This window comes from Chelon labrosus (genome assembly GCF_963514085.1).
Source record: "Chelon labrosus genome assembly, chromosome: 6".
In the NCBI taxonomy this organism is placed as follows: domain Eukaryota; kingdom Metazoa; phylum Chordata; class Actinopteri; order Mugiliformes; family Mugilidae; genus Chelon; species Chelon labrosus.
This window is the reverse complement of record NC_140342.1, coordinates 5,079,431-5,106,195: the sequence shown is the minus strand read 5'-3', so window position 1 is coordinate 5,106,195 and position 26,765 is coordinate 5,079,431. Positions and strand designations below refer to the sequence as shown.

General features: G+C 42.5%; 2 protein-coding genes across 3 annotated transcripts in view; one reads left to right on the top strand and one right to left on the bottom strand.

Moving 5' to 3' along the window:
- The window catches only part of ctnnd2b (catenin (cadherin-associated protein), delta 2b), a 125,253-nt gene extending 111,459 nt beyond the window's left edge, over window positions 1-13,794 (top strand). For both annotated transcript variants that reach the window (XM_084545844.1, XM_084545843.1), the window contains exons 18-24: window positions 3-153; window positions 2,232-2,484; window positions 4,244-4,328; window positions 4,502-4,628; window positions 7,455-7,583; window positions 8,942-9,018; window positions 10,156-13,794. In XM_084545844.1, the coding sequence (XP_084401970.1) occupies window positions 3-153; window positions 2,232-2,484; window positions 4,244-4,328; window positions 4,502-4,628; window positions 7,455-7,583; window positions 8,942-9,018; window positions 10,156-10,419 (1,086 nt within the window). In that variant the 3' untranslated portion in view covers window positions 10,420-13,794. The remainder of the gene's footprint in view (window positions 1-2; window positions 154-2,231; window positions 2,485-4,243; window positions 4,329-4,501; window positions 4,629-7,454; window positions 7,584-8,941; window positions 9,019-10,155) is intronic.
- Window positions 13,795-17,113: 3,319 nt separating this feature from the next.
- Window positions 17,114-25,690, bottom strand: ankrd33bb (ankyrin repeat domain 33Bb; the record flags this gene model as incomplete). The annotated part of the gene is made up of 5 exons (XM_084545979.1): window positions 25,006-25,690; window positions 21,621-21,750; window positions 18,192-18,332; window positions 17,867-18,030; window positions 17,114-17,761 (listed from the first exon to the last, which is right to left on the bottom strand). The coding sequence occupies exons 1-5, from the start codon at window positions 25,492-25,494 to the stop codon at window positions 17,114-17,116; spliced, it is 1,572 nt and encodes a 523-aa protein (XP_084402105.1). The 5' UTR covers window positions 25,495-25,690.
- Between the last annotated feature and the right edge of the window lie 1,075 nt (window positions 25,691-26,765).

Sequence of the window (26,765 nt, the reverse complement as noted above, 5' to 3'; positions counted from 1 at the left end):
AGTGGTCCGTCTATATCCGAGCTGCGGTGCGCAAAGAGAAAGGCCTCCCTATCCTGGTGGAGTTGCTGAGGATAGACAACGACCGGGTGGTTTGCGCTGTGGCTACCGCCCTGAGAAACATGGCTCTGGACGTCAGGAACAAGGAGCTCATTGGTGAGTAGTTCAGTCACAGCATACAAAAGAGAAAAAAAACTGAACTGGGTGACAATTGGTTCATTTTCCAAGCAGATCAGCCATCTTTCCGTGAGCCATTTCCTTGATACTGTTGGAGTAATGGGCTTAATTATACTTTAATTCAAGATAATTGCTCTAAAAGCAAGTGTAGTGAGTAATTGCAGAACTACTCACTAGCTTTAATAATATACAGTAGACATGTTTAGCAGTAAATTTATAGCAATGTTAAAAGGTCATTTATGTTGGCTGCTGCCAGGAATATTGGCAAGTCTGCGAATTTGTCTTTAATTTAAAGTAAGAGAGCTCAATATCTTCATAACATTTGTCTTCATGTATGGAGACTTGCAGGCAGTTTGTTTCTTTAAACAGACTGTAGCGTTCTGATCGCTTGACGCCCGAATTGGAGACAGAGTGATGTCTGTAATAAACTGTGCTTTTCAGCCGGTCCCCATAGCAACAACCACATACCTCCTTCCACTCTGTCTGATGCTTGAGGCTTGGGATAAACTGTGCGCCTGTGGGATGTCTGAGCATGTGCATGCAGCCATCTAATGCGTGTTCGTATATGAAGGCTGCTGTCACACTTTTGTATTGTGCCGCCATGGGGCACGCAAGTGCGTTTTGATTAGACATATTGTCCTGCCCTCAGTGTTGTGTTAACATGGTGAAATTACATTAGAGGCTCTTCGTGGCGCGTGGTTGCGCCCTCAGAGCTGTCAGCAGCATACTGTCTGCACTGACAGGTCCGCTGCAAGCCAACTGATGTTTTATTGCTTCAGTGTTGCAAACTTTGTTGAGAGCTTCACTTTCAGTGTTTGCATGTTTGTAATCTTGTGAATATCGCAGATACTGACGGTGAGTAGCAACATTTAAATGAAGCTGTTTGCATGGCTTAATTATGCGTGATACCTTGCTGTGATAAACGGGTTTATATGTAAACTGCTCCGATTAAATGAGGATAATTGTTTTTTTTTAATTGCTAAAACAAGAAAAGTCAAGTAAATTTGGTGCGCTGTGTGTGAATGTTCTATTGTTCTCACATTTATCCATGTTTGGTAACACTGCCGCCTTGTTGCAGACCTTTTCTCTGCAATAGTCAATTAAAGTGCTGACGCTCTGCTAATAATAAAGTGGTGTTGTTTTGTATCCGCCTGTTTCTTTGTGTTATATGCAGCAGTAGGATTTTTACACCAGGGAAACACTTATAGAGAAGATCCGGTACGTCAGTGACTGGGCTATCACCCCGGGGTGCTGACCCAGTCAGAATAGGGGCCAGAGGGCAGAGTGGACACGATTTCCTGACAGCAGTACTCAGGTGTCATGGGAAATGTAGTTGGTCTGTTTCAGATCACGTGGCCGTGTCTCCATCAGCGTTTGAGAGCCACTCAGCCAGGCTGGGATTTGACTTACATTGAGCTTTAGCTTTTTTTTAAAGATTTGTTTAAGAAAAGGAAAAACAGATAGTTGTCTCTTTCCTCCTGCCAAATTTAGATCACCAAAGACAAGCCTAGTTTGTTTTTATGTATATGTTTATATATATGTGTTCTTCTACATTATTTTCTCTGTTATTGTAAAGTGTATTGTATTGTTTTTCTTGAGTGAGCTTAGTTAGAAGTAGTTAATAAAGTGGATTTTTTGTTTTTTGCCACATTCAGCTGCAACTTATGTACAATTTTAAAGAAATCCCCAGATATGTTTAAAAGTCGATATTAAGATATTCAGCTTTGAATAATAATATTGTATCGTTTTTTTCTTTACAAATGACAAAAAATTACAATCCCTCCTTGTCACTTTCTTAGAAATGGGAAATCTGAATATTTATAATAATAATATCATATTTTATATTTGAAAAAATGTATGTTCTTGACCCAAGAACCATTTTGTACATCACTGCAAAGGTCCATTCTCAGTTTCCAGATCACACTGGACCAGGATTGTCTTCCTAGTTATAGAACTTACAAATAAAAATAAAGTGAATGCAACGCTGAAGTCCCAGCCAACCTTCTACCTACATCTTCCACCCTTACACCCACCATGTCCACCTTAACTGACTCCAGGTAAATATGCCATGAGGGACCTGGTGCACCGTTTGCCCGGAGGTAGCAACAACAACAACAGCACCAGCGGAGGAGGCGGAGGAGGAGCCAACGGCAGCGGCCTGGTGGGGAAGACCATGTCGGACGACACCATCACTGCGATCTGTTGCGCTCTGCATGAGGTCATCACCAAGAACATGGAGAACACCAAGGCGCTGAGGGACGCCGGCGGCATCGAGAAGCTCATTGGCGTCGCCCGCAGCAAAGGAGACAAGTAAGCCGAATGTGATTGGATGTTCTGTGATTGGATGTTGGATGGATCCAATCTTATGTATATGCTCCTGTACCTTTCCACATAACAGAATATACAGCAGGACTGGAGACAGTCTGTATTTAAATGCTGCGTTTTAAAATGTTGATTGTGGGATTACACCTCTGCATACCCATACTAATCAGGGAACCTGCTGTTCTAAAAGACGGATAGAGCTGCTTATTTACTCATTAGCAAAGCACATATGCAAACAGGTGGAGCAGGGCACATTTAGGCGTGAAGATAAGGAGGCTGATTGGTGACACAGGCCAAGAGGGGGATGTAAGCAAATTCATCAGTCCGGCAGAAAAGCAGGTGGAATAAGAAAGAGATGGAATATGGATGCAGTGTTGACAGTATGACGCAGGGGGAGTGAAGGTTTACTGAGGCTGCATGCTTGTTTTAGAGCAACTGAGTCACCGGTCTTAGCAGAAAATGAGATCCAAACTGAAGTTTGGCCAGTCCCTGTGCACTTTCTGCACACCTACTGTTTTAGCGTTGGTTTTATTGGACAGCTGGCTGTAGAGATAGAAAGTAAACACGGGAACTGAACAAGAGATGCGATTTTAACTTTAGAAAAAAAAAGATATAGTCCTTGAAGCTTCTGCAGCTGTAATAAATAAACAGACATATGTTTTGGGATACTTTTTCTTTTGTTTGCATCGTTGATATTTGCACTGAAATCAAAGAAATAAATGAATTGAATACGCCTTAAACATATGATTTAAAGGTGTCTTAACCTCATAAAAATGCATTCATTCAACTCAAGTCAGAAGCCTAGCAACAACGTTCAGACACACTCTACATTCACAGATAGCAACTAGGGGACGATCAATAACTACATTTAGTTGTCTTTAACCAAGGCTAGCTGTGACTATCTCAGGAGGTAGCATGAATGTGACACAGCTCTGTTGCTTTAGCTTTTTATTAGCTTTTTATTTTTTTCTAGCTTGCTTTCTTTTAGTTATTATAAATAATGAACCTTCAGAGGTCAAGTGGTTATAGAAAATGAATGAATGAAAACATACTGTATGGTAAGTTTAGGACTTCAGGATTTTTTAGCTGTCTAGTGTCTGTGTTTGGCCTTCATAGAGCAGTAAAGCAGATGACAAATTCACTGTGTCCAAATTTTTGATGAATTTCCTCCAATGCATCATGAATCATCGTGAGCTAAAGCTAATTAGTAATTAATTAATCATTCAACATGTTTTTTTTAGAGAAACTGAAGGTATAAATCTACTATTCTCCTTTACTTCAAATAATACTTTCCTCAGGTTCCCTTCTTTGCATGACTGCAAGGATACGTACCGCCATCCCAGACTCCAAAACAATAACATTTACCAAAATGTCTTGAAGAAATAAAGTTTAATTTCTTAGCCGCTGATAAGGCCATATGAGCCAATTAAACCTGCAGCCATTAGTCAGCCAAGTCAAACCCTGGAGGAAGCAGAATGAAATATTGGCCAATCAATCAATCAGAGAAACAATTGTGCAATTTAGCTTCGGCACAATTTAAGAGCCACATCAGAGATGATAAAGGAGACGTATTCATTGTGCATCTCTGGTGCTTCTTTGAAAGCTGCAGTGAGCTCGTGCTTTAATGCGTCTGCCTTCTTCTTCATTCTGCATTGATGTTTTCCTAGCTGCTACCCGCACAAATCAAAGCTAAGGACGGTCGAGCTTTACACTGTGTGTGTTGTGTTCCTCTCTGCTGAATTCCCAGACATAGTCCTAAAGTGGTGAAAGCGGCATCTCAAGTCCTGAACAGCATGTGGCAATACAGAGATCTACGCAGCCTCTACAAAAAGGTAAAGCCTGTGTACTCCGCTTGTATAAACACTGGTGGTGTCAATCATTGTGCTGCCTTAGTAATTATTACTGACAGACTGGAAGCTGAGCAATTACTGATAACATTGCAAGGCATGTAAATTTCTAAAATTCTCATCTCCTCTCCTCTCCTCTCCTCTTCCTCTCCCTCTAGGATGGCTATTCTCAGTACCATTTTGTTGGCTCCTCCTCAACGATAGAGAGAGACAGACAGCGACCTTACTCTTCCTCTCGTACTCCGTCCATCTCCCCTGTACGGACCTCGCCTAACAATCGATCAGGTTAGAGTTTGCACCTCCCCCCCTCTCCCATCTTCCTTTCCGTCATCCATCACTCTATCCACCAGTAGAGTCCAGTCAAACAAACGCTGCTGCACCAATACAGCTGAACTCTGCTTTAACCTTCACACTACGGCGACTACCAACAAATTACTCTGCTGTCAAGTAAGATCCTTGCACCGTGCCTCCTGGAGAAGTTTCCTGTCCTTGCGTTGTTGAAGTTGGGGTTTGACTAATATGATCCTTCCAAGGCCTCCGGTGCTTCCGGACTGATGGTGACGTTCTCTGGCAATGCTCACCATCTTTAAACATCTTTGAACACGGCCGTCCACTGAAGTTTCAGGAATGTGATTGGTTAAAAGTTCTTGATTCAGACATGACATGACTTATTTAATTAATCAGAGTGTTCTTCTTTCGTGATTTATCACATAACAGAGAATGTCTGCTGCCTGTTTTCTAAAATACACAAGCATTTAATAACGTATTAACATGTTAAATCAAGTGTTTAGCTGTCCCTTCAAAATTACAAATCATGTGATTCATCTATTGAAAATACAAGATGGGAAGGCTGCTTCCCGTTGCATCAACATGGTATTGTGAGATTTCGAGGTTACATATATACATACACAGCTTATTTTGGACAACGCAACCAGTTGTCGTGTTTTCCGTATTCGCAGGTGCGCAGTAGTGGTGTAATATTGTTGTCTCACATTCCAGTGGTCACGCTGATTTCATGGGGGAGCTGAGGTGTAGTGGTTAGAGAAGCGGCTTTGAGAACCAGGGGTCACTGTATGTTTCACTTCCCTGTGTGAAGAATTCTTCAGTGCCATGTTACTGCCGAGTTCAAAGAGAGATGGCTCTTTTACATACAGCACTATTTGCGCTGAACTTGTGTTCAACTAGTCATTAGCAAATTTAATTTAAAAATGCTAAGTTAATTCATCTTAACTCTACAATGTAGTATTTACTTTACACCGTTTCATTAGATTAACTAAAACCATGTTGTTAAGATGAATTGCATATTATTTTTCACATTTAAACAACTTTGTTGTGAATCCAGCATTTCAATTTTTAGAGTTTTCCTCTGTTTCCAACTCATTTCTGCAGGCTGACACTGGCTGAAAAGAATCTCTTCACGTGTTTAACACTTGCTCCTCTACTTGTTGAGGTGGTAATTAAGTGATAAATGTATTATGGCTCTCTCTTGTTTTACTTTTTGCTGCTGTAGTTTTTTTTTAAGTCAGCGTCACAGCACTTAGCTGTTAAAACTGCCCTGATATTTAAAATATGTAAGGGATAAAGAAAGGCAGGAGCATAGTTGCTGTTTCCATATTTCTGTTTTAGGTGTCAGATAGAACCTAAAACGGCAAGACAGATCTCCACGTTGTGTTAACCACTTCTACTTCTGCTACCCCAGTGATTATGTTTTGAAAGTAAAGTAGTCATTTAGAACTGAAGGAGGTACTTAGATGAGTGCTGAAGCGTCTTCAAGAAAACTGAACTAGTACAGTTGCCTGTCTTTTTGGAGATGGCAATGTTATTTAACTAGTCTATACAGCTACCGCTTTGGTTGTCATGGATATGCCTTAATGAGTAAAGAATAGATTGCCAATCATTGCCCTCAGAGAGAAAATTCTAATAATCCAGTTTCCTTTGTTTTAACTTTGTTTATCTGTTTTTGGATATACCCTGACCTGGATGACTGGGAATCTTTATAGATATAACATTGCAATCCATACAGCCAAGCAGCTACAGCATGGCTAAGTTATGCTGATAAATGCACAATTTAAACCAATTAGACATTACTTTAGAGCATTTGAACAGGTTTCACACTCAACAAACAATCACCCTGACTGGATTTATTGTCCCGTTAGCCCGGCAAACTGATAAACACTACAATTTGGGAACAAATTTTATGTTTCTTATTTTGTTTCTTGTTTTTTACAAGCACGCAATCAGTCGCAGATGGTCCATCGAGCCATTTGTTTAATTCCTGTGCTTTTCCACACACAGAGGAAAGTTTCCCTTTGTGGGTAAAAAGCCTTAGGAATGAGCGCATTTCAACCACAGTAGTTTACGTCGGCGGCTGGCAGACGATAAGCTGTTTTGGAGCTGATATTGCACTAGACTGGGCGATATTAGCGGGACATTAATGAGCTCATGGATCCATGCTAACTGCGTTACGACATCCAGAAGAGAGACAAAGAGACAGATGCAGCCACACAAACAGGCTGTCTCGCTGCATCGCGGCCAGCAGCTTCAGTGTAAAAGGCTGTTGATGAAGATTTGTATATTTGAGGAAACCATATGGCGCTGAAGGAACAGCCAGGTTTCCCCAAACATGGCTACCAGATTCAAACCATTGCGACTGATCACGACACACTGCTTTTAGTCTAGCATTGTATTTCCCGACTTTTGGTGTTTATATGTTCTTGGGGAAATATTAAGAGTAAAGCAGATGCAGGGAGGAGGGATGACTCAGTATCTACCTTTTTGAAATAACCTGTGGTCAAGACGTTAAAGATTAGAGAAAAATGGCACACACCCACAGAGACACAATAAAATCTGGACTTTGAACCCCCATTTTAACTCATCCCAGGGCGATGCATGCAGTGAAGCCTCACATTTCTGTTCTTTTCTTGATAGTCAGGCAGGTAGATGCCGCATCAACCTGGTACAATTTTCAAATCTCTCCCCCTTTCTGCTTTGAAAGGACTCCAGAGTGATGTAAATGGCCGTCCTCCCTGATGTAGTCTCCTCCTGATGTGTGCGGATAATGTGTTGATGGACTGAAGGTTAAACATATTCCCTGTGTGCGTTTGTGTGCAGCGAGCGCTCCCGCATCCCCCAGGGAGATGATGGCGCTGAAGGAGAGGAAGGCAGACTACGAGTCGACTGGCAATGCCAGTTACCATGGCAACAAGGGCGAGCACACATCCCGGAAGGACGCCATGATGGGTAGGAATTCCGCACCGCGCGTCTGGCTAGAAGACACATTCCCATGTAAAGCTGTGTTGTGTTTCAGTGGAGGTGGTGGCTTTGGAATAAACGCGAGCGTAGATTTTACAGAGCTATTTCTTTTCTCGCAGAGAGACGGATGAGAAGTAACCTAGCGTGCCAGATGGTTTGTTACATAGAACCATCTGAGAGAAGTTGTCCTTTGAAACTGCTTTCAAAAAAACACTTGGCGAGTGACTGGAGGAACCATCTGTCTATCACAGGATAAACACAACAAGCTGCAGTCTGAGGATCTTTCAAAGCTAGGATCAGTCAGCGTAGCTAGCTATGCAGTTAGCATGTCGCTAGACCATGCTAACTGGATATCTTTGAAGATTTCAGCATAAAAAGTCCTCAAACCCACAACCATTAGGACAGCAGTGGTTCCACACAGGACTCTGATTGGTCCGCACATTTGTGGATCAACCACAAGTGCATAGTTTCAAGCCTGGCGATATAGATTTTTGTGTAATCTGACAAATTTTGCTGCCTTGAAAGATAAGATGAGAAGATCTGTGCAGTACATATTACGCTTTGTGGCCAGGGGAGGGCTATAATTGGTTAGCACAAATACAAATTTATCTGGAGCTCATAAACACACAAATAAAACACTGTATTTTGTTTTGTTTAGTCTGTAGAGAAGCTGAGTTATGTGTTGGACTTGTACAGCAAGTTTGAGTCTCAGCTGGTTGCTTTGGCTTCTGCAGAGATTAATTTAACCAGTATTGAGTTTATTTTGAGCTTTAGAGGTGCTGCTGAGTGGCTTGCATTATTTTTAGAGAGCCGGGCCAGCTATTTCCCTGAATCTTTATGCCACACTAAGCTAACAGGCTGCTGGCCATAGCTTCATATTTAGCATATACACATGAGGGCCTTCCTCACCGTCTCATCTAGCATCTACCGTTTGCAGGCAAACAAGTGTCTGAATTTATGTCAGGCTGTCGGGTAGCCTTGCTCTGCCAAATACATGCCGTCTGAAGTACAGTCTGGAAGAATCCGTTAACTCTCCTACTAATGAGGCAAGATTGTTTCATGTGTTGACACCAACACAGCTTTAATGCTATCATCCTGGGCTCTAGTGAGGGTTTTGTCATTTCACGGTGTTAATCTTTGCAGACATGTTTTTACACCAACAACAGATGTTACGTTCAGAACAATGCATCTCAGGGGGAATCAACATTTGTCATTATTTTGTCATCGTCGCTGCCTGTCACAACAAGGGTCCAGTTGATGACAGCGACGGCCGAGTCACGCTGCTTTTAAAACAAAGTCTGACTAAATGGTTTGGGAGTAACAGTTCTTACCCCTTGTCTCTGCAGGTCAAATCTCTGGTGGGTCGTCAACACTACACAGAGGAGCCTATGTGTCCCCTACTGATGACCTGAAATATAATCAGGTACGATGTGTCCTTTTATTTTGGAAGCATTTTCATAATTATATTGCTTGAACATATGACCAATGACAGAAACACCTCCTTTTATCATTCCTTTTGTTGGATAACTACTAGTAGCTGTCATATACAGTAAAGATGACAGAAGAAGGCGTGGAATAAAATAAGGAAAGATATAAACACATGAGGTTTAAGATGTACCAGGCTCTCTAAGGGAACGTTTGGTAACACAGAGCACTCAACATTTGATGATGTTTCCTTCACTCTCTCTGTGCAACATTAGTGTTTTCAGTGTTGCGTTGCAAGCTCTCTCTAACTCTTAATGACTATTCTCATTGGCTGCAACGCTTGCCAAACTGAATTGCATGTGCTTTAATGAAAATAAAACTAAAAACAGCTCCAAAAGGTCACAATGAAGTAACACACTTTAATATAAACAAGTATAAACACCACATGTAAGAATGATAGCTGTACAGAAGTGGTTTCTGTCGTTATATCAGGGTCTGGCATTTAGTTGTAATTTGTTAAGTTAAAGACTTAGCAGCCTAAAGGATTTCTTCTGCCTGCTAACATTCTGGGACACACACAAGTTATTCCTCACTTCTCACTGAAGTTAACCCTGTGTAGTCTGATCAGAGCTCTGCTAACCTGGCAGTAAGATGGATGTCAGTAATGGACATAATAAAAAACTACAGGGACTGTGTCAGGTTCTGGTCTCATATTTGGTACGACTGGTCAGGTTCAATCCAGGCTGCCTTTTATTCTGACCTGGCTTCCTAACATGCTAACATTAGCCACAAGTCCTGTGCCTACATTCAGGAGTCATGTAGTTTAATGTGTACTGAAGATGTTGTAACTTTCTACAGAGCTGCGTGCAACCACCACGGCTTTGCCAGCACCAGCACATTTTACTCTTGCTGGTGGGGAATGTGAGAAGAGAAACTGATTATCGTTTTCGACACTGATAACTTTCTCAACACCGATTATCCATGAATGCTTGTAATCTCCATGCACAGATCCAGTGAATCCTTTATAAGTATTTTACTCTGTCAGCATGGTCAGCCTAGCAAGTGGACCTAACTTCTTGGTGGTTTGGAGCAAGCCTTCAACCGTTCTCATTAATAATGTATGCTCTTTTCACAGGTTTCTTCTCAAGGCCTGCCCTCAGAGCCCTACCCGCCTTTCCAAAATCCTCCGCCGCCCGAAAGCGTCAATTACGAGGATCAGGCCTTCTACGAGAACCAGGTTCATCCGGGAGGGCGCCCCCCGCAGGGTGACCTCAACATGCACCTACAGGGCCTCAAGTCCACCGGCAACTATGTAGACTTCTACTCAGCATCACGGCCCTACAGCGAGCTCAACTACGAGACCAGCCACTATCCAGCCTCACCAGACTCCTGGGTCTAAGGGGAATTGAGGGTGGAGGAGGAGGAGGAGGGGATGGATGAAGAAAAACTGTTTAAAGGTGGAGCGAGAGATGATGAGAGGACAGTTTCCCTCCCTCCCCATCCTCCCCTCTAGTTCCTGAGTAGCATCTTAGATAGCAGGACGAAAGAGGGGGAGGATGGAGCACAAGAAGGGAGACATGAGGAGAAAGACTCCTTTCAGAGACCTTCAAGGGAGGAGGGAGAGGGGGAAAGGAGGACCAGAAGCAAACGGAGGAGCGGCCACGCATGTGCATGCACACCACCAACCAAACCGACAGACACATTTTCTTTCCGTGTTTAGTTTGTGATCAACAACAGTCAGCGAAGGCTCGGCAGACGGAAAGACCTCCGGCCCCCGAAGGCCTCTGGATCCAGCACGTAAAAAAAAGAGACGGACAAGTCAGGAACATGAGGGAAGAGCGTGAAAGGAAAAGTTGGAAGATGTATCGAGATGGAGAAGGACAATGAAGGAGACAAACGGATCAGTGGACTGGAAGACGGGAGGTGTAAGAGATACCCCAGGACAAACCTGTAAATATGTGGTATAGCAACATGGCTTTTAGTAATGTGAAGCACAAGAGCTGTAGGACACGTAGGACGTCTGTCACACAAACTTTCGTTTCTCTCTATGGCCTCAGTGTGATGTATCCTCCTCTGGTTAAAGAACGCCTCTGGACTTTTCGTCATTTGTAAACGGTTTTACTTTTAGTTTTTTTCTTTGTTGTGTTTCTACTTTTTTAATTCTGGTTGTATAGTATTTGATGTACACTGTACATTTTCGCATTGTGTACTATACATTGCACTATTTTCTGTGTCATGTCAGGCCTTTTCGCCACTGGGTCAGCCTCACTTCCTCACCAACTATCCCGCGCGTAAATAACAGCACTCAGTTTGTCAAATCTCATATCACGGATGTGGACGTGTCGATAATGAGAAACAATGGATATGAACTGCTGGGTCACGGTGCTCCTTTCACTGCCCTACAGATAGACATTACAGCTGCCAGAATAGCTGAACAGTTCAGTCGCCTTGTTTGTTTTCTTTTTTTGCTAGCTTTGGTGATTTGGTGACGACTAACTTTCCACATTAACACCCCAGTTCTCCTCTTTCTGTTCCCATGAGCCCTTCCTTCGAGCGACCTGTGCTCGTTGTGTACATAACCGTGCCAAACAAGGGTTACTCCCTCTCAGCCGAAGAGGGACGCTAAGGGTGCGTTCAAGGGTCCAAGTTGAGCTGGAGGTTTTCAGCTGAACATCCTCGCGGTTCTAACCGTGCCAGTTTGTAAATGCTTTGGTTTTTCTAAATTGTGTTTTACCGGGATGAAAAATGCCTAACTGCACCGAGACTGAGGGTGAGAAAAAACAGAGAGAGAGAGAGAGAGAGAGAGAAAAAAAAAGTAAAACTCACGGAGGGACTGTGTCCAGTCAGAGCCTCACTTCCTCCAAAGCTGTACAAAATTAGTTGATTTCTGTGTTGTAAAATAATCAGTGTTTGAAGTACAAAACAAAAAAAAAACTTTTCTGAGAGATGGGTGGCAATTCTAACTTCATGGTAGACAAAACTGTTAATAGAGTACGGATATATATTATATAAATATAAATATATACTTTTTATGTGCAGATGTGGATGTCACTTATAGCAGCAACATTATGGAAAAAGACTTGTAAAAAAAAAAACGACAAAAAAAAAACAGCTACATGTAGGAATTTTGTTCACATTTTCTTTTCTGGTCAACACACTAAATTGTCGACTTTGTGTAGTAATGTTGTTGCTATGTGGAGTAGAGTAGACCAGGGCCCAGGGATCCACGTTGTCATTGAAGCAGTCCAAAAAAAAAAAAAAAAAGGTGCTACATCCGTGAAGAGTATTTTCCGACATGTCTGTGATTTTAAATGTGCGCAAAGTGTTCGCCCCACTCCCCCTCCCCCCACCGCCCCGCACTGACCACCAACTGAGGATTATCAGTCGGAGTCACGTGACAGAGAACGAGCGGGTCTGCAGCGCATGAACCCCTCCCGCGCCCAGCCCCTTCCTGATCGATCGGCCTCACTGCGCTAAATGACAAACCTGCACCCATGAACGCATGAGTATTTCGTCGTCAAATTAGAAATCAGTTGTTTTTTTTTTTTTTTTCTTTTGTAAGTGAGGAAGGCTAAATTGTTTAAGGTGACAGCAGACCCTGGTTCTCCCTACCCACCTCTGTTTAAAAGTCCTAGAGGTCATCTCAATGCAACTGTCCCCCACAAACACACACACACACTGGATGGAAAACAGACATACTGTATTTGTTAGTAAGCATCTGGAAAACTGACAGCGTTTTGTATGTCCTTGTGATCCTTAGGCAGAAAAAAACATGACTATAAGACCTGTGTGGAGATAATAACGTCGGTGACCTTTTTGTTGCTAGACCAAACGTGTTTTAAAAAGAGAATTGTGAATCTTTCTATTGCCTCAAACAGATTGCAACTGCTCCAAAAAATATAAACGGACCATCGAAAGAACCTCTGATTTTCAGGAGTTGTTTGTTCTGACCTTTAAAAAAATAATTGTTTTTTTAATTGTACTTTCTACAAAATGCTATCTCACCTTGACTCATTCACCATGAGTAAACATCATACAGTAGTTGCTGAGTCAGAATCATCTCAATCATCGCCATTTTTCAAGCGCTCTGGGATATTACACACCTTGAAGTTGCCAGAAAACGTTTTGATGTATACATTCTCATCCAGCAAAAAAAAAAAAAAAAGAAAAACATGAGACAGACATAAACATAACGTTGCACATTTAAAAATCAAATCTTTCAGCCGCTACATCTGCAGGAGCCAAGCGTGCTGAACCCAGAACAAGCAAAAAAAAAGGAATTTGACTGCATACACTCACCCAGCACTTCAGCGAACACCTGCTTATTGACGCATTTATGCAGCCAACTGTGAGGCAGCGGCGCAATGCATCCAGTCCTGCAGATAGAGAGGTCAGGAGGCGCAGATATACCACTGGTATGTGTCATGTATCATGAATGTGCAGCATGATATGATGCAATCAAATGCCAACGTGGAGCAGAATCCAGAAGGAACTTTCCCAGCAGCTTATGGAGTCAATGCCACAGGGCCACAAGTGAGCAAACCCAGGCCCTTACCAGTAGCAGATTGATGATCCTTACAAAAAGGATCGGTGAGCGTACATGTGTTAAAAATGCTGCAAATAACAAAAAAAACAAAAAAAAAAAATCACGAGGAAATTGCGAGGGGACATTGAGTGACACAAACGGTGCTTATCATTCAGACACAGGAACAAATGCAGCTGCAGACTGTGTTTAAAGCTCATTTTAACGAGGGGGCCCAAAGGTGACATGGCAAATGCAGAAAAATCTGAATTAATTAAAAATAATTAATTTGCCAAATAAATAGTAATAAAAAACGGAAATCTGTTTTATATTAATTGGTTTTTCACATTTATGAATTTCCACAAAGGACCCAAACGAAACCAAAAGTTGTAGTTTGGTCTTTTAAACTCCTCGCGTGTTTAAAGTTGGAACACGTGAGCAGCAGTTTGTTGCTTTGTATAATGCTCCAGTGTGGATGCCCTTTAAGGAGATCACCTCTAGCTTTGGGCTGTGTGTGAGCGTCCAGGGGTTTACCTCTGTTTATCTTTAATGGTCCGTGCTGCTTCAGTGTGTTGACCTGCAAAGGGTCATGAGTGCTCTCTGGTGGTCATTAGAGAAACTGCTAAATGGGTCAGGGTGGCGGCCATTTTAGTCTCAGAGGCCCGTTCTGCACGACTCTCTGCGGATGGATCAACGCACCACGGGCAGGCACAGAATGCGTCTGTGGGAGCTGGAGGAGGCGCGCTGCAGACTCTGGAGGCTGCTGCTAAGTTTTACCTCAGACTGGCTCACAGTGTCTCTGAGGTCTGTTCCGTGTTCCGCCTCCAACTCCGGACAGCAATTTCATCATCCTCATGGTTACGGGTAGACCTTTCTAAATGTTTCTGCTGGCAACAAGCAAGGTTTATCTCACATGGGTGACTCCTGTGATGATTCTTAACTCTGCCATTTAACTGTGAGTGTACATTTCACAAAACACACTCAGAATTCTACACATTGTGAACCAGTTCTTCAGGAAAACAGTTCCATATACCAGGTTTTAGCATTTGCGCAGCGTCACTGAATAAGTGTAAATTGATCGTAATACTTGAAATTATTTGCCATTATCATATTTTGGAAAGATGGCTGCATGGTCATTTGCTGTAGTGATATGGAAGTGATTTTTCACATGGGCAATCACCAAGCTTCTCAGACAAGTTTATTGGAGGCAACGGCAATTCAGCTAGTGTGTGTGCAATAAAAAATCACAGACAGACATTACACAGAGAGAGGATGCATTACAACTTTATGTAAAAATGTTACAATTTCTCCCTTAAAAAAAAAAAAAAAGAGGAGATGTAAGCCCTTTAATGCAGCGTTAAATATCTACTGCATGTCAAAAGTACACTCAGTGACACGGAGTCGATGGTAAATGAGGTAAAACAAAATCACAATATCAGAAGCCAGGCTCAGCGTGACATTTACTGTTGTAAAGAAAGTTCAGAGTTTCTCAGTGCCTCCAATTTGAAACTCCGCCATGTTTAAATCAACATGACGCAGGACTATCCCCACTGAAAACGTCTTGTGCGTTGCTACCTATGAGTTGCAGTCTTTGGCAGATATGTAAAGAGATCCTTGGAGGGAAGCCTCAACAGTGTCCAGAACATCTGAGCACAGACCACTGTCAAACCGGTCAGAGAGTACAGAGCTCATTCATCTCTTTGGCGTTCCATGCTTCACCGACTCCACTTTGTATCTTATTAAAGTACACGACAGATTAAATATTAAAAGGGCATTTAGCAGAATTTGTCTTGCCTCAAAGCAGTAGATGAGTGTAATAAATCTGCGCTGAGCAGCTCAAGCCAACACTTAAAAACAGGCTTTATTTAATTCATTTTCTGTCAGCACTAATCTGTTTTTCAAGATCGGGCAATGACAGGCATAACTCAAACTCACCATCCACTTAAAATGTGTTTTTTGATATAACAAGAGACTCGCATGCCACGCTCCAATAATTAAGCCACGGGCCATTAGGGGGCGGGGGCTGAAAGTGTGAACTGTTAGTACATTAGTTGTTTTAGTACATACCATGGTTTGGGCCAAAATATGATCATTTTAAAGCAACAGTGCGATATTTCTTCATTTCCCATCTGGCAACACTGGTTGACACTACCAAAGTAATGCGGTCAAATGCGACCCATACCAACTCCAAATGTGGTCTGAGGTCTCTCAAATGCAACTTCAGTGTGTCTCGGGTGTGTTCACACCTGTTGCCCGGGATGGATCAAGGTCTGAACGGGGCCTGAGGCGGTATGCAGAGAATGTTGAACTGACTGATGATGCCACACAGGCCACAGTCTTCAAGGGAAATGAAGGCAAGGGGAGGGATTTTAACTTGTTCTTTAAGGAAAACTAATTTTAGACACAAATTCCCATTCAGGGGATATTTTCTACCTGTGTATATAGTACTCTCAGAGCAGAAAATACATAAAGCAGCTGACAGCACCTCATTGGAAGTCAACAAGTCACAGTTTAGCACTAAGCTGTTTATTTTTGGCTCTGCCTTTCGGATTCTCCACAAAGCCCTTACAAAGCTTGTGTGAGCTGGCTCCTCAGCTCAGCCGTCAGATACTGCTCATAAGCTCGCCCATTCTTTAGAAATACCTGTTGTACTATGTATCGGCATAAAATGGCTTCTTGGCTTCCTCCTGGGTGCTCAGCGGTCCTTTCCTGCGGCTGTCTGCTTCAGCAGCCAGCCACCAATCTCCATTTGGCCATGCCAGAGCTTTCCTCTCCATCCTGTTAAATCCCTCCAACTGGATGTCACCTTGCTGCCTTTTTCAAGCCCCGTTTCCGCCCAGTCGATATTCTTCCCCATTAAATTTAACAGTCAGATTCCACCGTGCTACACCCTTTACTCATGTGGCTTCTTCTCCTTGGCTCAGCAGGACCTCTCATCATGCTGCTCTCTTGTCTCTTCTGTTCCTTTTTTCCCCCATCAGTCATCTCTAAGCTTTTGTGTATCACCTGATATTCTTCTTCTCTCACCTACCGGGTTTCCGTTACTTTGTCACAGTACTTTGGTGTTATTTGCTCTTATGCCATGCGCCAGAGAAGCTTCATGATACACAATTTAAGCTGCCAACATAGAAAAAAAAATTATATATATTACACTTATTATTTTCCGGGCTCCCGTATCCCCCACACTGTATCACAAAGCACTCCTCACAAAGGAAGTGTGGAATACAAGTAGAAACAAGGCAACAAATCTTTTTTATATCTCAAATATAAAAGAAAATTAGAAGATATATTTACATCAGTGGGGTCAGTTTTTCTAGGACTGCAAGACTGTTCATTTGGAAGTTCACTGGGTGAGGGGTTTTCAAGATGGAGGAGACATCAACCAGAGTGGTGGCACATGCCGCTTAACTCCCGGCAAGTTTAAAAATGGCCAAAGGGGTGGAGCGTGAGCTGAGCTGAGGCCTCAAGTGGTCATTAGAAGAACTGCAATTTTTGGCACTTCCATGATGGCTTCATTTTTCCACCGAAGACTTTACCACTTGGTGCTGCTTTGTCTCGTCCCCGCTTTGCTTTACCTCCTCTTTGTCAGAGGTAGCAGTCTCGCCTCTTGCGCCCTCTCTATTCTCTTCATCTTGTAATCCCACTTGGGGATTTGGAGCTTGTTGTGGTTGCGGCTCCTTTTGAGTTTTTCCGGTACAAACTGTGGAACGGGGGCCTTGCAGAGTCTCACCTTGGGCACCACGATGCCCGGTCGCACGCTGCTTCTCCTTAGCATGTTGAGCGGCAGGAGACTGGCACGTCTCATAGCCCCCGTCGATGCCGCAGCCATGTCGCAGAGCAGCTGAGGCTGGAGGCTCGCCCTCCGGTCCCTCGTCTTGGGAATGAGAAGGATGCGCGAGTTCTGGAAAAATCTCTTGTAGTTGTTCAGTCTGTCCGGACCCAGACGCTTCAGCTCGACCACGCGCTGCCTCCTCAGAATCTCCTGCACCGCGGGGCGACGCTTCCCGAGGCACGGAGGGCTGCCCGGACACACCGTGCGGCAAGATGTGGCAATAAACGGACTGGAGATACTGGTGGTGATCCGGACCATGTGGTCAAGAACGCCATCATCCACAGGGTTTACCTTGTTGTTGATGTAAAACCTATAAGGGCAGCAGGAGAGACAGCTGATAGGACGTCTCCAGCAGGGTTTTGGCTCTTGGGCCTTGGCAACCATTTCCTGAAAGAAATCAAAGATAGCAGTTTCAAGAAATCAGCTTGAAATAGAACATTTCTGGAAACTATACTATTGGGACTGAAATTAAGGGGAAACTACAGTATGAACCTCTAACATAGGCCATTCCAGGGAGAAGGAGTCACAGAACTGCTCAGCACAGGGCCTTGCCATCAGATCATACATCAGGCAGGCCGTCTCGTATCGACCCGTGAAGAGAGCCCACTCCCTGGGTGTCATACGGCGCCCAAAGTCCCGTGCCTGGATATCACCTCCTGGAAACATAAAGACATGTGGAGACAGTCAGGTGTAGAGTTTTCCTGAACTGATCATGTTAGTTTAAGGGCAGCATACACACATCTCTATATGTTTCTGCTTGTGTAGATGTCTGTTTCCTGTCAGACCAAGACTATTCAGTATGTTAAGTTGCACATACCTGCCAGCATAAGAGCTCTGACACACTCAGCCCTGCCCTGCATGGCAGCTTTCATTAAAGCCGTGAAACCGTGACAGTTCCTCCTCTCAATGTCCAGACCAGGGAAGTAGTTCAGCAGGTACTTGGAGATGTTCGCGTTACCTGCGGATGAAAGAGAAAAACAGGACATGTGGTTCTCCACTTCAGCAAAGGTAAACATTCTTTTCTGCACTGAAGCAACCACTCTCTTTGTAAGCATTTGTTCGGTATAAAAATAAACTCACTTTTCTTCCTTGTACTTCTCCCTGCAGTGTAGGATATTTTTATGAAAACCTCTCTCAGATGGATGGACGTGATGATATATGCATTCTGTGAGGTTCAGTGTTACTAAACAAATGCTAACATAAGTTGATGAATGTCCTCTGCATGTTAGCAACCCTTCACAATTAAAACTGCAGACTGCTGAAGCCTGAAATACACTTTAATGACTCTGTTCCTTTAATCAATCATATTTCAAGTTCTTAGGCCTTCTCCGTGGCCTGCGGTAGCACCAGATAGCCGTTCCGTTTAAGCCAAATTAGCGGTTCATGTGTTGCGAGCTGCACAAGCAAATCGACCCCGTTAACGTTTTGATAGCTATTTTTTGAACACACAATTGCGGAAGGAGGAGAGGCTATCGATTTGGTTGCAGATCTTCTTAGAAAATCATTTTCACGGCCGACCTTTAAGGAAGAGCTGGATATTATGAGGAAAAGCCACCCAATCTCGGAGCTAGCTAGCCTGATCCAGCCAGGAAAACTTTTAGGACAGAGACTGTGAGCTCTACCCTTAATTAACAGACTCCGAGGAGAACTCTAAATTGTTTCTTAAGTTCTGCGAGTAAAATTAATTATATATACATCTTTTATGTATATTGTTTCTAATTTATTGGGTCGACATTGATGTTTCTGCTGGATTTGACGTATGTGGCGCTGGTGCACAGCTGGTGCGCAGCTGTAGTGCAACGGTGGCTGCAGTGAGTGAGAGGAGACTTTATGAATTGTTCTGTGTGAGTTTCTTGCTTTAGTAATGGCATTCATCTCGCTATATGTGATACAATGCAACATCCTGTTTCAATGCGTATCCTATGTTGTTGATGGTTTCTATAGCAGTGGCTTCATAACGACTGTATTAACAGGTGCTTTGAATAAGGTTGCAGGACATTGAAGGAATAGGTGGAAAATGCACGGCCCGCCACTGCAAGAGGGTTACCAAAGTTTCTCACTGCTGCCTGTGATCAGTCAAAGGATGAGGCAAGAATTAGTGGTAGGCTTGCAACTTCGTATGTATGGTACTTACTGATTATGGATTAATTCCTGCACTAATGGTACAGAGATAACACAAATTAAACCTGACTTAATAAATTCAAGAAAGTAGCCAAAAACTGGTAATACTGCAGCTACAACTATTCATGTTCAGTTATGTTGTTTTTCATTAAGGTCAGGTTACTGTAATTATGTAATTTTTCCTCCATGCACATTGAATGTTTCAGAAAGACTGTCCAGGTTTTGAGAACAATGCAGAGTTTTAACATCCAATAGAAATTCATTACAGAGATGGAAATCGAAGCATGGATAAGTGGCTGAAAGGATGAGAAGCCTGGTTAATAGTGGTCTTTGGGAAAAGCTCCTCTGATCGTGCAGTCTGTTGCAGTTGTGTGCACTCACAGTGTTGGTCACCTGTTTCAACCCGAGGCGTTGCAGAGTATTTTCTCATGAAAGGGGATCGATACTTCTTTTAATGAAGCAGAAAATGAAGAGCAGCCTGCAGCTATTCATCACAGGCCACAGTGAGCCATTCATCATCGTTAGAAGATGAAAGGCCGGGGCACTATGTCTGATACATGTGGCTGCATCGCTATGAAATTACTTATGATGGTACTTTCTAATGCCAGCAAATAACAGTGATTCTTGCAAACTGGAAGCAGCAGACCTCGTAATATGCCATGAGCTTTAATTTGAACCCATTATAAAAGTCTCAGACTTAGTTTTATGCTGTGGAATGTCTTCCACTGTGAATTACGTGGCAAAAGTAGGCGAAAAATAAAGACAGATCAGATATTAGCTTTCATATTGTAAAAAGGATTAAGCTGTAAATGGTTGAACAAATGCAACATAAATGTAACATTTTCTTTGTGGATGAAATAGGTGTATACAAACCCTTGTGCTTTTATACACTGATCTGGCATAACATTATGACCACTGACAGGAGAATTAAATTCACTGGATCCCAAACTGATCAAGTATCTGTGGGATGATCCACAGAGGACCCAAAGGTCTGACAACATTCTGTTGCCAGACACCACAGGACACCCTCAGAAGGCCCATGTCCATTCTCTGATGAGTCACAACTGTCACAAGGGAGACCTACACAATATTAAGAACTTGGTCTTAATGTTATGCCTGATAGGTGTACATTCAGTCTAGATTTCTCTCTGGCTTACTGACATATGGGACTCTACCAACGCTGCTGAAAGTAAGAGCTTTGAGCCCAAACGCATCCATTTTATGAAGTTAATACTAAAGCTGCAGTGTTGCCGGAGTCGTGACAACTTCATACTTCTGTTTCTCCTCTATGTTCCTTGGAAGGAGGTGAAGTTGCACCAGAAGCATGACTCAACAAAAACAGTAAGTTCTCAAGCTGAAAACAACAGCACAGTAGTGTAAATATAGCACAAGGAAAGAAGAGTCACTAAGTCCAAAGCTAGGTAATGGTAGCTATGCAATCTGCTGTTTTCACCAGTTCCTGCACAGCTGTAACAGTGAAATGTATAAGCAAGACTGACTTATTCCCTAATACATACTTAAAAACTATTAAAAAAAATGGACTAAACACTAGAGTTTTATTGCAGTGTTCGCAGCAATGTAGTTATATCTGGATTACATGAATTCATTGATTAAAACACAAGTTTTCTAGCTTTAATATGGTCGATTAAAATGTATACCTATGTGGGTTCTGAAAACAGCTAAATATTGTGTTGGCCTGGAGACATGTGACGCCTCTCAGCAAGAAGGTTCTGAGTTCAGACCTGCCAGCTGGCTTGAGCCTTGCTGTGTGGGCTTCCTCCCTCAATCCAGAGACATGTTTCTTAGGTTAATTGGTGATCCTAAATTGGTTGTAGATGTATGTGTAAGTGTGAATGGCTGTTTATGTTAGAAACCTCTCTTTGTGCTAAGCTAAATTAGCTTCTGAGGTTAACTAATTTTTAACTGTATGTACAAGAGTCAAATCAATCTATGCGGCTTACTCTTGGCGCTAAAGCATATGATTTAAACTGATGTTAAATTATGTGAAATCATGAAAAGAGGGAGGAATAAAAACATTAGCAATGCCTCCTATAAATCCTCTACACCATATGTGGTGATGACAATACTACTAGATGTTTAGTACATAGGCCTGGGGTGCGTTTACCTGCTTGTGCTGCCGTGATCAGAGCGGTGTTGCCTTCGTTGTCCTGCCAGTTAACGTCCAAATAGGGGCACTGAGAGAGAGCCATGACCACGTCCACGTAGCCATGGTAACAGGCCACAATGAGGCCAGACTGAAACACAAAAACAAGAGGACTTGAGATCTTTCTTCTCTTGCTGTCTGCCATTGATTAAAAACATCCAAATGGGTTCTCCAAGCTACGCCGCTACTTTTGTCCTATATTTCCTCTCTTTTTAAAACCAGTCCATAAAACTGTTTCTTCACAGGAAAAAAATAAAAATAAATAAAACTCTCAGCCTCTGTAGGAGCAAATTAAAAGGCTGCTTCCTTGCAGTGTGTTGTAGACAGCTGGAGATCCAGTGCTAGACTCTTGCCCAAACTAAACCCACTAAACACTAAATTGTCCAGCTGCAGATTCAGACAACTTATTGATCCCGGACAGGACAATTAATTTGACCGCATCCATTAGCTCACATGTCAGCATCACAGGTCACAAACAAGCATACAGAGGTCGGTAAAGTATAGCAAGATAAAAACAAATGAGGTGAGAAGTATTACCTGTGTTCTATGTAAGGGCACAGTCATTAAAAACTTCCTTCAAAAGGATTACTGTCTAAGTTTAGTAACCTGATAGAGGGTTAGCCCCTGGAGTGTTGGCTCTGGGGTACATAATAACAACAGCCTGAAGGCATCACAGTGGCCTAATGTGACAGAACATGGTCAGGCAGACTGATAATTCTCTTTGCCTTCTTTTTTACATGATTCTCCCAGAGGGGACAAAAGTCGTTTACCAGAGGTTAACTATACAAGTTTCTCTGATCTTTGTGTTGAGAAATTAAAGGTATAATCAGTAGCCATGGCTACAGATGCACATGCAGAGCAGAGAGGCCATAATGGACTGATTGAAGCGTGGCCCTCAGCTGCCTTCATGTGCACAAGTCCAGCAATGTGGCAAAATATAAAATAAATCATTTGTAGGACTGCAGCTGGCCCTTCACTTTGTCTGTCATGTGTTTTGCTTATAAAAACAGTCTGTTATAATTGCCCACATCACAAATTGCATCTTTTTTATTGGTTAATGAATCCACCTATTGTTACAGCTCTAAATTATGTTGGTATTTTGTGCTGTCACTACCAAATATTAAAGAAATATCGTGACCAAAAATAACTGGATACATATGCCAAGAATGTGAGCTGTACACAGTGTTACACAACATGTGATGGCATACACTGTAAATAGGACTGTTAAACCAATGGTCAGTTACCATCAGCTGAGCACACAGCTGGTAGAGCTACACCAAGGATGAGATAGGATGTAAGGTAACTGCTGCACAGTGAGGAGCCCTCTATAGTTCTATGATGGCCAATGATGGCTTTAAACATTCATTCATTCATTCATTCATCTTCTGTGAAGATGTCTGTCTATCACAGAGAGACAGACAACCATTCACAGACATAGAATCACTTTGGAGAGTGGGAAGAGGCGAACCAGGAAACTTCTTGCCGTGAGGCATCATTGTGCCGCCCATGGCTTTAAACAGTTTGCACTCAAATACCAATAAAGGATTGTTGTTGTTTGTTGTTTTTTGCTTTATAAAACCGATGTAATGCACACCAAGAGGCGTATCAATGAACTTGAGGTACATTTAAGAGGAAAAGATGTGCCAAACACTCTTTGGCTCCATATGTTGATCTTGAAACATCATCAGAATACAAGAGACATACATACGGAACCAGACTGTACAACACCCTTTTCCTACTTTTTGGGGTGTTACAATGATAACAATGGTAGTGCAATAAAAGCATGACATTTCCTCACAGAGACAGCACAATCCAGAGGTCAGTTGGGGGGATTTTTCATACATACTGTATGCTATCAACACAATCCTGGGTGCACCTAAGGACGAGGCTGTCACAGTACTCCAGGACAATCCTCCTGTGTTCTATCTTTATAAGAATTCAGTATTTTTTACCTAGAGCTAAAGTCAATGTCTTCAGTGAGCCCTTTAAAAGCTGAGCTCTGGTGCCAAGCTGCTTCTTGACATTGTCATTGTGCAGGTTACTTATCCATCTGCCACTGGAGGCTTAACCAACTGCTCTGAACCCTCCTGTAGGATTTGACCCTCACCTTCCAGAAGCCGCACCAGGATCACTCGGCCTGACCGCAAAACCTGATCTGACCTCCGTCGTTGTGGTTTGATAACATTTAGCTGAATGCCCTTCAAATCATCAGACGCTGATCCTTTCAAATGTGCTCATCCAATGCAACTAAAGCTATAAGATGTTTGTTCTGGAATCTACTTATATAATTAGCATTAACCAAGCTAGTTTCAGTGACTTCCACTGCCTGTAGCTCTAACCTGAGATGAGATGAGCAGCAAATCAGGAATGTTGATTAGTGATGATATTGATTGTTCTGGGACAGTGACATGAATCTGGGACATGCTGACACAGTACAGACATGTGCGTGGGGAGCGCAATTAACAGACAAACTAAAGTAGCCCGCTAATGTTACCATCACATTGGTTTCTCCTACTAAACAATAGTAATGACACAACAGATAAGACATATGTAAGCCTCAGACCTAAATGAAACAAAGTATTTTTTGACCAAGAACTGGATCAAAAGCTAACTGCCTTTTGGAAACAAATCCCACTGGCTACTGGGGGGAAACAGAGTCTCTCAGGACAAACTCTATGATGGTGGACAAAGGAACACCTAGACCATGTTGTAAACCAGGCTGTACATCTTTACCTGATTCCATGAGTTTCTTTTACCTGACCAATCATCTGAAGACCAAAATGTTGTATATAAAGTGACTATAAATGATTACTTTTCTGTGACCTAGAATCTCAGCTGACTCAAAACCTGCTTGAGTTGTGTAAGCTGTTACATGAATTGTTGTGTCTGCATGAAGCTTTGCTAGTTTAATTATACTGCAGTTCAGCAGTAACACAGTGCAGACTGTTGAAATTGGTTAGAGCTAAATTACCATGCAATACTTTTTGGTAAATGGATGGAAACCATTAATGCCTGTAAAGTAGTAACCATCTAAAAAAAAAGTGAAACTCTGCACAATTCATTGGTTGAACAATAGAATACATGGTTGGATACATAAACACAGGTTCAGCCAGACTGATATTTGTAGAATATTATAGAGTGTCACCTATTATTACTTTAGAGTGAGAATAGTATGGCGTGTCACCTATTATCATATAGATTTTCCTGTGGAAAAACGTTGGGTCTTTTGGCTTCCATGAGGAAAGTTGAGCTTAAAAACTATATGTAGACTTTCGAGTTAGTGAACCCATAGAGATGTCTGAAAAACCAAACATTTCATCAAAACCCAGTGAACGTGGACACCTACTCTTCTGTTCCTGTCTGTCTCCCTCACTTCCTCTTCAGTCACCCCTTGCCTGATCATAATCTTGACGATGATGGGATTGTTGTTGCAGCAGGCTTTGAAAAAGGAGATGGGCTCAGGGCTGTCTGGGCTTGGCGAGCGGTACATGTGAGAGATGACTGAGCTGTCATGCGGGTAGAAGGAATCGTCCGAGGCGATGCTCCGCGTGTCCGAGCGATCTGGCAAGGCCTCGAAGTCCAGCTCCTCAAATTCTTGGTAGATATCGTCCTCATCCTCCCAGTAGTTTCGTGTGTAGTCAACTTCACTTTCTTCATTATTGTCTTCTTGTGACAACTCACACTCCTCCCCATCTTCATCAGTCTTGGTGATAGACATGGCAGGTGTATCCAAAGCAGCTGTACTAGTTCGTAATTCAATCTTGCCAAGTCCTCTGGCCACTCCATTCTCTTGAACCTTTGAAGTTTCATCTTGTTCCCCTGTTATTGACACCATTTAAATCCTCCCCAGCCCTCACACACTTTTTAAAAGTTTTGTGGGTTGCCAGGACAACTCTAGGAGTACCTAGAGTTTATGTCCACTGGCTCTCTGCAACATGGTATCTCATTTTACCTGCCAGAAGACTGTATCCAGGCAGGCTCTTGGCTTCTATCCGTTTCTGTCTCTGTTAGATTGCCTGAAGGACAAGGGTCATCTGGGAGGCATGTGGTCATCACAACAGCTACCAATCCTCCATCACTGCTGAATAAATATTCCTGTAGAGATTCTGTAGAGGTTAAGATTCCCCAGAACTCCCTAACACAGCGTTACCAAAGGATTGATCATACACATGATCTGCAGCAGTCACTCTGAATGTTGAAGTGACTAAAAGAGCTGTCACATTTTGAAGAAATAAATAATAAATATTGAAAAGTCTAGGTCCAGGAGAATCCATGTGTTTCCCAAAAAACAAACAAACAAAAAAAAAACAACTCCCTTACAAAGTCATTAACAGTCCCATCAGCATGAATTCTCAAATGCCTGATGTCTCAGTTAACTGAAGTCGTCTTCTTGAAAGCATTGGAACAGGCAGTCGTCTTGGTTTGAAGCTCACAGTGCTGAGAGGCTAATCCCGTGTTTCCTTGTGGAACACTGAACTTTGATGACGGCCGGCAATGGGATCAGAGACATTCTGTTGAACCGCCACAAGATAATCCGTTTAGACTCTCTTCATCTAGCTGTTCTGCTGCCTTCCCGTCCCCAGTGACGGCAGTGTGAATGCTTTCTGCTGGAACACAATAAACTGTAGAACTGACTGGTACAAGCAAAGAGGGAATGTTGGAACTTTTGAAAATTTTGTCTCTTAACATCTCTAGATGTTTTACACTGGGACAGTAGAAGGAAATGAGCAGGGGAATCAGTGTTTTATTTTCACAAGATATTAAAAGCAACCAATCTATGCCTACAGAGAGCCCAGTGTTCATTTACTACTTTTGCTCTGACAGAAATAAACGTATTAGTAAATGAATGGCTTTAGTGCGACTGTTTAACTGCCCCCACGGTTTCATCTCCTGTCACACTTAACACTGCTAGCTTAAATTGGATTTCTCACTCATGTGACCTCATTTGTATACAGGGTACAGAGGAACGACTGGGATCACCCTAAATCGAGAGAGTTCAAAATGTCACCTAGAGTCACATCATCACTTCTAAAGCCTGTATCCATTTGGTCCAGTACATCACGTTTGGAATTATTTAAAGCAGACTATATAGTAAGACAGTGGACA